The sequence below is a fragment of the Mycteria americana genome, chromosome 21, assembly GCF_035582795.1.
Source record: "Mycteria americana isolate JAX WOST 10 ecotype Jacksonville Zoo and Gardens chromosome 21, USCA_MyAme_1.0, whole genome shotgun sequence".
NCBI lineage: Eukaryota > Metazoa > Chordata > Aves > Ciconiiformes > Ciconiidae > Mycteria > Mycteria americana.
This window is the reverse complement of record NC_134385.1, coordinates 4,390,983-4,403,318: the sequence shown is the minus strand read 5'-3', so window position 1 is coordinate 4,403,318 and position 12,336 is coordinate 4,390,983. Positions and strand designations below refer to the sequence as shown.

The following is a 12,336-nucleotide window of genomic DNA, read 5'->3' as shown; positions in this document are numbered from 1 at the left end:
AAGGTTTCCACATCCTCAGCAAGCCCTAAAGTACATTAAAGCCTCATGTACTTTTACAGTTCCATTTTAGGTCACATCCTTCCTACTAGATCTTAGAGCAAAAAACTCCCTTTCCACTCCCAGTGAAGTTTGCTGCTTCCGTTCATCCCAGAGTGTTGTGCTTTTTGTTAAAATAGCTCAACATTACCACTTTCTGCCTCGCTGTGCAGCGCAGGATGCTCTGCACTAGTGCCACTAGCACAGACTGCACCTTCCCTCGGGTCCTGGCTCATAACGAGCGCCCACATACGCTCATTAGTCTGAGAGGGTTTATGGGATTGAATGGACTGGGCCACCCTTCTTTCTCCTGCCCTCTCTTCTCCTCAGAATAACCCCAGTATTTCTTTACCTCCTTTTGGAGAAGTCGTATCCAAAACGCTGACCTGTTTTCTTTCTTTCATGCTCTTTGTGCCTCTTCTCAGAAGATGACAGCCTGTCTCCTAGGACAAAGAATCCAGTGCACGGCAGTCTCCCCTCCTGCGCCAGGCGGGCAACACTGAAGAAGAACATGCAGGGTAAAGTCCCTCAATGATCAAGGGATTCTGGGCCACCACAGTTTCTCAGTGACAGTCTGGTGGACTCAATACCGCAGGCCAGGGCTAATTCCTGTGGTCCCCCTCTTGCATACACAGCGTGCTGTCGGTGACACAGCCATCTCCCTACCAGTCAGGAGCCAAGGGATTTCTCCCCAGTACCCCCAAAAGGTATCCTTGTCCTACCTGCCGTGGCAGAACAGGAGTTCGTGCGTGGGGTCCCTGATGGCGCAGATGAGCCTCCAACACCCATTGCCATTTTAGAGAGGTAACACGTATTTGTGCTTTCAGGCGCAGCTCGCACTGACACGGAGCTCATATCCTCCATGATGCAAAAAATCACTCTGTTGGAACAAAAAATAGAGGAACAAGCGCAAGAAATCCAACTGAAGGTAAAAATCCTGCCCTTTAGTGAAGCTGTTCTGTGCCCTGCTTTGACGGTTGAAGCCACAGGAGCATTACACCTGCTCGGACCTAGTTTGGGCTAAACCAATTTCATCTGTAGCCTGCCCTGTTAATCACACAAACAAGCCTTTGCAAAGCAACAGAGCCATTGTATCAGTCCTTGGGGCAGCAGAGTGGACGGTCCCTGCTGTGACTTCTTAAAGACTCTCAGCACCCTTTCACTGATATCGTTAGCTGTTTGCCTTCAGACCTTTCTTTTCTTCCTTTTGCTTTCTGAAACAACAGCTGCTCATCAGCAGAGTCATCCTGCAGCAGACCTCTTTACATTACTGCAGCTTAGAATAAAGACCCTTTTTTTATTTAAAGAGGTGGCTGCAGAGATACTGGTTTAATTTCTACATCAGCCACTTACTGCAGGTCAGAGCATGAGCTGTGCCTGAGCAGAAAGCACAGGGGCACGAGTCCGTTTGTCTGCCTGCAGCTCTTGGGCAGATGGAGGAGGGGGAGACAGGTCAGCGTGTCCCTCACCTGTTCTCGGAGCAGCGTATTTATATCCCATCCCTCATTTGAGTCTAATTAAGGTGTTTGTGAGGTGATACAGCCTTTCTGACCCTTATTTTGCCTGTCTCTGAGTGGGGCAGGAGTACATGGACCACTGACTCACCCAGCCATGCTAATTATGCAAACTGTGCCTCAAGATCCTGAAGGCCAAGGAACTAAACAAGGTCATTATTTGTTCTGGTCCTGAAGGATATGAGGATTGCTGAACTTGAAGAGAAGATGAAGGCTCTTCAGAAAGGAGAAGGTAAAAATTGTTCTACCCTTGGCACCTTGCTCCTACCTGTGGGAGAGCTGCTGGTACTGCAACAGAGCAGGCTTAGAGACCTCCTCTCTGAGCCGTCCTTGCCTTAAAAGCCCAAGAGCCTCTTTGGTGAGTGGTGTCAGTTACACACATGGGGAACCGTTTGCCAAAGCAGATCCGCACTTTATACTTGCATCTGTTACTTGGCTTTTCTGGTGCAGTGCAAAACATTATTTCCTGACCTATTTTCTGTGGGGTACTAAGTTTCCGTGAGCATAGACCAACCACACAGCTACCTGAGGCTGGTCAGAAAAAAAGAATGGTAAACACTGCAGAGTTCAAACAGGCTGGAAAAACAGGGCTACTCGCAGCTAAGCGAAACCAAAAATGGACTTGGAGTCTCAAACAGTATTACAGGTCCAGGCTCACTTGTCCCATAAGGCAGCCTAACTCTAAATTGAACCCAGCTTTGAGTCACTGAAGGTCTTCCCCTCCATTCGGTTCCTTGGAATCCAGCAGCTCTACAGCTGAGCCCAGACATGTTTCCTACAATGGCTGAACTACCTTGTTAGCACAAAGCTGTGGTTAAAAGTTCTCCATTTCCTGAGCGGAGAACAAGAATATGTCTGTCAAACCACAGACATGTGTTTTGTATCTCATCTTGCATTATTCAGCCTAGGTTTCTGGATCCAGCTTTAGTGGACACCTGCTCATTTTTTTAATAGTTCCCTTAAGACTGAGTCAGCCAAGCAATTTCATTGTATAATTGCGAATAATATGCAGCATAATAATATGCTGCGGGAAGCTCACACCAGCTTCCCACAGCATTAAACTTCACCAGTATCGTTCACAACTGTCTTTTAGTCTGTCAGCATCTTTATCAAACTGCTGCAGGTTGAATTGTCAGGGACCAGCACGCAGAGCTCATGTTCAGCTACTGTGTCGTACGGGCTCGAGTTCCCTTACGGTACAGGCAGGTCCTGCTGGGGCATCTGCACTGTGTGACACGGGTTACCTACAGCTCTTCTTTAAGGCTGTGCATAGAAAAACCAAGTCTTCCCTTTCAGATGCTCCTGGGTCATCCACGGCAGAGGAACTGGAAATTAGGTGCCTTCAGCTGCAGACCCAGGTCTGGGAGATGGAGGTGAGACACGTGCTTCACTTGCCCTAAGCCATCTGCACCTTTGGTTTGAGATCGTTGCAGTCCCGGGCTGCTTGGTCTTTTTCAAGCTGCCACTTTGATCATCACAATTCTTCACCTCACCCCTCTCAAAAGAAAGAACAGGTTGGATGTGAGCTACAGAGCAGGAGGAGTTGTTTTAATACACAAACATTTGTGCCTCCTGCAAGCCTCTTCATTTTGATTTCTAGGACTGTAGAAATATTCTTTGCAGCTACTACAGTCTTGGGAGATTACTGCGTCACTACAGATACTTTCATTCTCCCTTTTGCCTACTACTAGTAGAGCTACTACTGCCCTGCCAGTGAGTTTGTCTGTCTGCCAGGGCCAAAAAGCCCCGAGACAAACCTTCTCTTTCACCTCCCCTTCTGCTTCTCACAGTCGCAGCTGACCACTCTCATGCTTCCATTTCTAGTTTTCTGAAGCTCTGGTCTACAACGCTGACTTGTACTTTCCTCTTACAGCAGTTTCTAAATGACTATGGTCTGATTTGGGTTGGAGACAGACATGAACAGCTAGAAGATTTAGAATCGCTCGAGGATGAAGAAGAGCTGCCAGCAAGGAGCCTCTGGAAGCCAGGTAAAGCACCAGCACTCTTTGCTGAAGCAGCTATCCAAGCTCCCGCTGCATGCTTAGAGAAGGTATGGTGCTCCACAGAGTAGATGAGCATCAAGGACCCAGAATTTGGGCCTTCAGAATTTGTGATCCTGTGCTGAGGTCTTCACATCAGTCCATCTCAGGGACAGAGACATGGAGCAATTTAACAGGAGCTAAGCCAGGCAGAACGTTGGTATTTTATATACCTATATTTTGTAAGCTCCGTCTAGGGGAAGAGGAGAGAACCCCGTGGCTCAGCATTTGGAAGGATACCCTCGCAGCAGCTGCTTCCTGAAGAGTTCACATACCCTAAACGTTTGAAGCTTGATTGCTCTAACAACATTGACGTAAAATGGGTGGAAAACGGAATCAGATGCTTTGTGTATATAGTAGCTGTAGTAACTTACACATATTGTCTGGCTCCACCGGAGAGTATTGTTTGCCTTTCCTCCCAACCACCATGTGAGTGGTTTAATTGAGACCTGATTGTGCTGTATGGGGTCTGAGCATATTTGGCAATGGCTTCTTAGGAAGTGGTAATGGAGAAAAAAAGAATAATACTTGGGCTGTACAGCCAATGCTGCTTCCTAACCGCCATGCAAATATTAGCTAATTCTTCCCTCCCTTAGATGCAGGAGGGGAGAAGACAGGGGAAGCAGTGGAAATAATTCTCATTGTTTTCAGCTCACCCTTTTTAAGGGATATTCCCCCCGCTCCTTTATCGAATCGTAAAAAAGTGGAACAGAAAACACCAAAGGCTTTACCTCTGCCTACCTCTCTTCTTTCATTTCCTCTTCTGATTTCATTTTTCTGCCCCATCACACACATTTTACTGTCACCCTACCACACTCCTCAAGCACCCAGATAAACATCCTCAGCAGCGTCCCAGCAAGAGAGAGCAATCTGCTGGTGGCAAGGAGCAGGCAGTCGGCTGTGTTTACACTGGCATTTCTTCAGCAGGTCTGCCCTGGTCTATTTATCCGATCTAGTTAATCCAACTAGTTTAAGTTGTGCACTCTGTGCCTTTTACAGCCCCGCATCAAGGGACGAGACAACGCTTCTGAAATTACAACCAAAGACAAGGAGCGGAGCGTGGTCTCTACAGAGCTGGCTGTTTCCGTAGCTGGCTCCGGAGTTAATATTACCTTGTACCAAGAGGGCTGTTTCCCGCTGCCCTGCCCTTGTGGTTTTGCACACACCCATGTAAACCTGGCAGCGCTGCACCACAGCAGCGGCGTTGCACCACGCTTTGCAAAAGCGCGCAAGGCAAAACACGGAGAGGCGGCACAGACAGCCCCAAAATGTTAGGACTCAAATGCACCTCAAATTCACACAGAGGTGAAAGCGGTTTAGCTGGCATCCCCTTCCCCCTCTAACGCTGATCCCTCTGCCGCAGGTGAAGCAGTTGTTTCCAAACACCAGATTGATTTTGATTTAATCTTGGAAAACGTGAAGGATTTGAATGCGCTGGCTGGAGAAGGCGTTTCTCAAATCGAGCACACGCCTGGGGGTGCTCGGCTGAGGCAGCCAGAACCCCTCCCTCTTACGCTGTATCAAAATGGCATGGTCATGTTCGACGGACCTTTTCGGCCCTATGAGGACCCATCCGCACAGGTATGGAAAGGTCTGGAGAGGAATGAGACTTAGAGCCACCCTGCTGTCGTTCACTAAGCCTCAGGAGAGGGCGTGCGTAGGAATAGGGCTTGTGAGCTTATGCCAGTCCTAAAAAGGAGCAGCTACTGAGACCTCCAGCTTCTCACCTGCGTTCCCGTGGTGCCTTTAAAGACTGGTATGTCTTTGTGTAGTCATTTTTAGAGATGGAGATTCTGGCTCTTTGATGCAGACTTTTCTGCACGGCAATAACACCACAAATAGGAGCGGCCCAGAAGGAATAGATCAGTCACGAGATAAATAGAAAGTCTGAGGTATGACCACGAGCTCTCATTTTGTTTCAGCAATGCCTGCAGGATATTATAGATGGCTTTTTCCCTTCAGAGTTGCAGATGCGCTACCCAGATGGCATCCCTTTGCAGGTAAGCGCTGCAAAACCCTGTTCATCACATTCCTGAAATAAATTGCTCTCTTGCTTCCCAAGAAAATCGTTCGGGTTTCTTTCACCAATCTGCTGGACGCTCCCCGCAGCAAATTAAGTTTGAGGTTTCTGAACACAGCATACACGCAGCTTAATTCTGTGCATGTGTGTCTCGGGGAAAGGGTGGCTGGGAGCACACCTGCTAGAGCCGTTACAGGAAGTAAGCGAGCATTTCGGCATTCGGGCTAAATGGTTTCTCTGCCTCGGTGAATCTTGGCTTGGAACAAGACTTCTAAGAGCATAGCAGGCTTTGTAGAAGCGAAGTAGTACACGCGGCATCTGAAGAGCCGTGTTACAAAAAGGAGAAAAAAAATAATTCTCAAATAATTCCCCTGGAAAAGCTTTTAAAAACAGATTGAAGAAGTATCTTTTGAGGAGGATGTCGGGAGAGTTTATTTTGCCACAATTTAAATGGATTTGGCCACCTGAGGTTCTTTTGGGCCCCGCTTTTTGATTTCTCAGAAACGGCAAAAAAACAAGGCCACATTTTCGGGCAGAAAGCAGGCAGAGAGCCTCAGAGGACTCTAATCTAGGTCTTCAAGCGCATCTGAAACGTAAGCAGGCACAACCAGAGGGGGGCACCGACCCGCTGCCACAAAGCAAGCAGGGCACAACTGTGCGGGCAAGTACGAGGTCAGGGCAGCCAGAGCGAGCTGGTAGGGGCGGTAGTTAGAAAATCAGATGGAAGAAGGATCGTGTAAGGCTCTTGGGGCTGTAGTTCCCTATAATCCGTGCGTAGCTGGCCACGTCTGGAAGCCACAGGACAGTACAGTAATCTGGGGTAAATACAGACACAGAGCGCATCCACCTGTGATGCAGACAGCCAGTGTAAGAGGAACGTAAGTGGAACCCAGACAGAAAGACTGCCCCTATTTACACAGCTTTCCCCACAGCTGGGGGCCTCGGGGTAGCACACTGCCTTCCTTGGTTTGTTAGAGCCATCTGACAGTCCCCACGGCAGCTTCTTACTGCCAAATCCCTCTCCAGCCTGCTGCTTTCGCACCACTCTCCACCCAGAGAGCGTTTTCAAGTGCAGAAGCAGACACGGAGGAAAGGTCTGGTCCAAGCACATTTCTCACAACTCGTGGAACGGAGCAGCTGCCCACTGCCTGTTGAGATGGATGAACAACTACCCCGCGGCCTGGGTGGGCCATCCTGGGGACTTGAGGGATCCGCCAGGATTTGCTTTGTTAGAGAGCCTCTAGGAGCTGGAAATGCGTTTCATTGAGTTTGGACGGCTGGAACAGCTTCCAAGGGAGCAGCTCTCTTGGTTTCATTTGGGGTTTACAACTCTTGTTTGTCATTGCTGTGGTTTATTGTGCTCTGATGCAGTGAGAACAAGCTTGCGCGACAGTCAGATTTGCTTACGGCAGTCGGCCTTAATTCAACAGGTCACTGACAGAAGGGACGTGGTATTTCAGGAGAGAGACCTTCCAGGGAGTTTTCCTGGCCACGGCCAAGTGGTTGGCCGTTCAAAATCAAGTGAGGTGCAGGAAACCAGCGAGATCCCAGGTAAATTCTTAAACCTGCCTTAAAAATGCAGCTAACTCCCAAAGAGGAGAATCAAAACCACACTGGGAAAGTCCAGCTGGTAGGAGGGAAATGTGCAGGGGTCTCAGAGAAGAAGGCAACACTGCTGGGTCAAAGCCATACGCTTGTAGCCCCAGTGTTGCTTCAGGAGCTGAGAGCCAGGCAGCACACGTGGTGTCCCCTCATCATTAAATCCTCCTAAAGAATGAGACATGACAAGCCATAAAAGACCAGAAGATCAGCGGGTTTCCAAAAATGTATCTGCCCCGCACTTTTCTGAAAGGCCAAGCTCCTTCTAGCTTCACCCTTATCAGCATCAAAGGATGCTGAGGAAACCATGCAGCTCTGGGGGGAGTAGCCTGCAAACAACCTTCGGTTCTCCTACAAGTTCATTCCATAAAGGTGGACATCTTGAAGCCAGACCGATCTTAACTGTACCAAATATGGGCCGATTCCTCTAAGAATTTCATAAGAGAATATGGAACATAAGGTCAGGCCCCATCATTTTCCTTCTAGACTCTAGCAGTCTGTGTAAGCAATACCTGTCAGGGTTGGAAAGTCAAGTGCAGTCAGTCATAGACAGAAAATAGTGGCTTTGCGCATGCATAACTAAATAACCCGCACACGCACGTTGCCCATCAGCGACATCTTCCTATTTATATAAAATAGTACTACTTGCTCATTCATCTCACGGCCATTCACAAACAGAAGCTGTGCTAAATGTTTCCTTTAGCCAAGCAGTAAAAAAAATAATTGCCCAGTGAGACCGCAGAAAAAGGAATGGATGCCTACAAATACACCCTCACAAGATGGAAAAGTTTCCAAGTCTGTAAAAATTGTCATAGTTTCAGTTTTTCCTCTTCACAGCAGGGCTAACCAGGTTTCTACCTGTTGTGCATCCCAGCTGTGTGCTGAACAGGCTGCACAGTTGCTCGCTGTTGATGTTGACAATCAAACATTTAGTGGGCCAGAAAGTGGGACAAGCTTCAACGGGGAAGACCGAGAGCCAGTCTCAGCCTAGCTAGGGGAGGTTAGAGCTCTCCCTGTCGGCTGTTGCGCTCTCTCATTTCACCAAATCAGCCCATTCTAGGGGCAAATCCTTTGTCAAAAACGTCACGCATGGACACATCTCCCCTCTGCTCTGGCAGGTCCCAAAGTCTCCTTGGAGCAGTTTCTCGACAAGCTTTCCCAGCCCTTGAAACACGGAGAAGCGATTGGTGTCCGAGGCTCAGCCAGAGCAGCGCAGCAGGTACGAGTGCACCCCCCAAACACCCACAAGATGAGGCCAGCAGCAATTCCCTGGGCTCAGCGCCCTGCACAGCGCCGGCATCCCCTCCTCGGGCCCCTCTCAGCTCTGCGTAACCTCCTCTTCCCAGAGAGGCTCCACCAGAGCCACACGTGGCACTTTGGCACCTGATGCCGGGCTTTCCTGGCCCTGGCTGGTCTCTGCGCAGAGCAGGCAGTGCTGACGCTCACCTGGTTTGGTTTCAGGGCTCTGGAGGGGTGCGGAGCAGCAAAGAGATCCTGGTGGAGACGCCCAGGCTGTCTGCCCTGGAGAGGTACAGGCATGGCCCCCCAACCCCTGTCCTGTCAGGCTCTCATCTTCCTCCTGTTTCATCACTGCAGGTTTATTTCAGGGATTTCAGCCGAGGAATTAAATGGACTTGGCCCTTTTATACCTTAGAAAGAATTAGGAAAAAAAAAAGCCAAGTTTGGTCTTTTGGGAAGACCACTGAATCATTCATGGTAAACCTGCCATCTTTTACATCTCTAACAAAAGCTTCTGTTGTTCAAAATACTACTTACTTACTGCTGTGAAATACTTTTCCCAAGAGCAAGCCGAGGCCTAAGAGTTTGAAACCATCTAAGAAGCTGTTTGCGGTCATGTGAAATGGGAGAATCCCTCCAGGAAACTGATGCCCAAGTGGGAGGTCACACTAACAGCACTTTTCCACTCATAGTCTTCTGGCAAGACAAGACCCAAATAGCTAATGAAAAAACCCCAAGCAGATTATTTTTAATCAAAGAAGTAGGGCGAAGTACTTACCAGACAGCCCTGATCTAAAATGAAAAAGCTAAAAAAGGTCAGCAACCCTCTTTTCAAGGCACCTTTAAGCAGGGAAAAGCAAAGCAGCGGTTTGGTCCATGGGTCGGTCAGTCCGCTCGCCCGCAATCAGACAGGGCCTCCTTCATCTCAAGGACATTCCCAAACGTGAAACCTCTCCCCTGTTGGCATCGCCCTGGCAGCCCAGAGGCTCTGCCCCTTGAGTAGATCAGTCTCTGCTGCTGGCAGAGCCCTCGCTCCTCAGCTGACAAGGTTTTCTAACCTCCAGGGTGAAGACGGCTGAAGAGGCTGAAGCTTCTGCCCCTGATATCTGCACTCTCCGCATCAAATCTGAGAGCGGGGAGCAGACGTACATTGTAAAGATGCTGTTCACAGAGACCATAGGGGACCTGCGCCAATACCTCGCCCACACCAGGTAGGCCTAGGACTTCCTCCCCTCCTCGCTCCCTGCCCGGCTCCATCAAGCCCCAGGGAAGGTTTCTCGGCTGCCGCTCAAGGCCCTGGAGCTGTGCTTCGAACAGACGAGGCTGAGCTGAGCAGGGCTGATGGTTACAGGCCCAGCCCCAGGAGCTGCCGGCCACCCTCTGCTGCTTTGGCTCCACCACCGGAGATGCTCTCTGGGTAGCACTGCCAGGGTCACGCTGAACTCAGAGCATTTAAAACCCACCTTTGCCAAAAAGCTGACGCAGCAGCAGAGAGAAGCCTCTTTTGTCCTCTCAAAATCTGACCGAGGGCCATCACTGCCTTTGCCTCCGTCCAGCTGCTCAGCAGCACTCACCTGACTGTTGCCACCGTTCCCAAGGTGTTGGTGCAGCCTGGAAGCTGAGCTGCACCCTTCAGCTTGGCCGATGAATCCGTTGCTGGACAACCACCACCCTTTGCTCAGCCAGCTCTATATCCCAACGCATTTAATGCTGCCCAAGGGCTCACGCATCCCTTTGGGGACAGTTCCAGATGGCCGAGGGGACCCCCTTTGCTCTCCCCTCTTCCCACTCCCGTTGCAGGCTGTGGCTCTGGCCTCCGTCTGAGCCCGCTGCTGTTGGGATGCAAGAGCCTCCTTCCCCACTGCAGCTGTGCAGCCTGGAATGGCCGCTCTGTGCCTGGCTGTTTGCAGTTTGGGCAGGAAGCCCTCGTTTCTGCTCGGCCTCTGCTTGTGAAACAGTCTCTCCCTCTGCTCTTACATAACGGCAGCTGGATCAGCCAGAGCATCTCAGCAAAACCTTGGGGGATCCTGTGTGTAGGAAAGATTGTGCTGTTCTTTCCTAGGGGTGGAGGCTCCGACTCATATGAGATCATCAGTACCTTTCCCCAGAGGGTGTACACGGACAACTCCAGGAGCCTGCAGGAATGTGGCCTGATCCCCAACGCCTCCTTGCTGCTGCGGAGAAGAGACCCCTCCTAACAAGAGGGGACAGGGCTGCAAACAGCTTAACAGCTCCTAGCAAGAGCGGCTCGCCCCAAGCTCTGCAAGAGGAAGGAGCCGCCTTGCACCGTTAGCTGTGTTATAACCTCCCCTGGCTGGGAAGAGAGGAGCGGGGTGTCTTTCCAAATTGAGTTTCATTGCGCCGTTACCAGGGACGGAGAGAATTGCTCAGAGGCAGCAGTTTGGCCTCTCCCTTCGGCGGAGGGTGCCAGGCCCAGTCCTGCTGCCTCGCGGGTGGAGGCTGTTCCCCGAGGCAGGTGGGCTCCTAACACAGGGGCATTTCGGTCAGCTCAAACCCGAAGCTTGGTTTCTCACCTCCGCTGAAGGTTACCCGGGCTGATCCCCGCCCAGGGAAGACCACCAGCTTTACACCGGTACCGGACAGTTGCTTAGCTGGGCTCAGGGATTGTCTATAGCAGCAGGACAGACAAACAGCCAGGGTCAACTTGCTTTCCACACACAGCTGCTCCCCAGAGATGTCAACTGCGCTTACACCCCGAGAGAAACAGGCTCAGTTATATGGTCCCTGGTAAAGCTAAACCAAGAGCCCTTGAGCCATTGCAATGCTGGGACTGAGCCAGACTCATCTCAGCCAGGAGATCCTGCTACTGGGTTTCCTGTACGTGAACAACTCCTTCCCTTGGACAGCCCCCAGCTCCAGCGGGGCCCAGGCTCGCAGCCGCGCTGAGCCCGCCTGCAACAGCCCCGAGCTGCCAGCCTCCCTCCCTCCCTCCCTCGGCAGCCTGCTGCAGCCAGGAGCTGGATGCTGCAACAGGACACCGTGTCATTGGAGAAGAGCGTAATCCCTTCGCTGCTTCTCTGCTGAACCCCGAGTAAAGCATCTTCCTCCCTCTGCCGTGGGCTGGGGCTGCGCCTTGCAGGCCCCTTTCCCCAGCACATTCTTCCTGTTTCAGCTGTGACAAGCTCCCACTTGACGACACTCCCACTTGTGCGAGGCAGCACCTTCTGGCAGGTTCCCTTTTAGCAGAGGCCCTGCACACACTGCCACCCAGCCCTCACTGAAGGCTCCCAATAAAACCATTTATTTAAGTTGCAGTTTCCGCTTCCATTAAGACTTCAAAGGCGCAGTTGCTGTGGAAGGGGGCAGGATGCCCACAGCACTTCCCGGACCCCTCCGACCAGAGCTGGACCCTGCACAACTCAAATACAGGAAGCACCACTCATGCAAACCAGCCGCTTCCACGGGCTCCCCGTGACCAGTGACTCAATCCCCACAGCTCTAAGTTAGTTTCCTCCTTTTTCCACCTATAGCACATACAGGAGTGTACAGGGGACCCTCCTATAGGGCAGCCTTTCCCACTGCCCCTCTATATCCTGGTCTATAACCGAGCAGGCAATCTTTGTGCCAGGGGTTTGTTTTTCGCTCACGTGTCTGGCTGAAGCTGTCCCTCCCCCAGGCTGCCGTTCTTACCACGCAGAGGAGAGGAACGCTTGAGAGAGGTACCTGTCGCTACCGCGCTGTAGGATATTCAGGCAAGTCCTGCGAGCCTTTGATTAGCGGCAGCAATCTAAGGTGCTAAGATCTTTGTGTCAGGCTGCAGCAGTGAGTACAACTGACTCAGCTTCTCTGAGCTGGAAATGACTCAGAATCGTTACGTAGGGTGATGTTTAACCTGTAGTCAAAATAAAACCAAATTTAAAAGAAACCC

General features: G+C 50.8%; 1 protein-coding gene and 1 long non-coding RNA gene across 2 annotated transcripts; one reads left to right on the top strand and one right to left on the bottom strand.

The window, feature by feature from the left end:
* Positions 1–443: 443 nt before the first annotated feature.
* On the bottom strand, positions 444–6,114 carry LOC142419313 (uncharacterized). The gene is made up of 3 exons (XR_012778536.1): positions 5,788–6,114; positions 759–916; positions 444–479 (listed from the first exon to the last, which is right to left on the bottom strand). It is a non-coding gene; the product is annotated as an uncharacterized LOC142419313 (long non-coding RNA).
* UBXN11 (UBX domain protein 11) lies at positions 445–12,125 on the top strand. Its single transcript, XM_075522137.1, has 12 exons — positions 445–554; positions 864–964; positions 1,728–1,782; positions 2,847–2,923; positions 3,424–3,538; positions 4,953–5,170; positions 5,512–5,589; positions 7,040–7,160; positions 8,327–8,427; positions 8,670–8,737; positions 9,512–9,658; positions 10,510–12,125. Exons 1-12 carry the CDS (start codon positions 548–550, stop codon positions 10,643–10,645), a joined length of 1,224 nt encoding a protein of 407 aa, XP_075378252.1. The 5' UTR covers positions 445–547; the 3' UTR covers positions 10,646–12,125.
* The last annotated feature ends 211 nt before the right edge of the window (positions 12,126–12,336 follow it).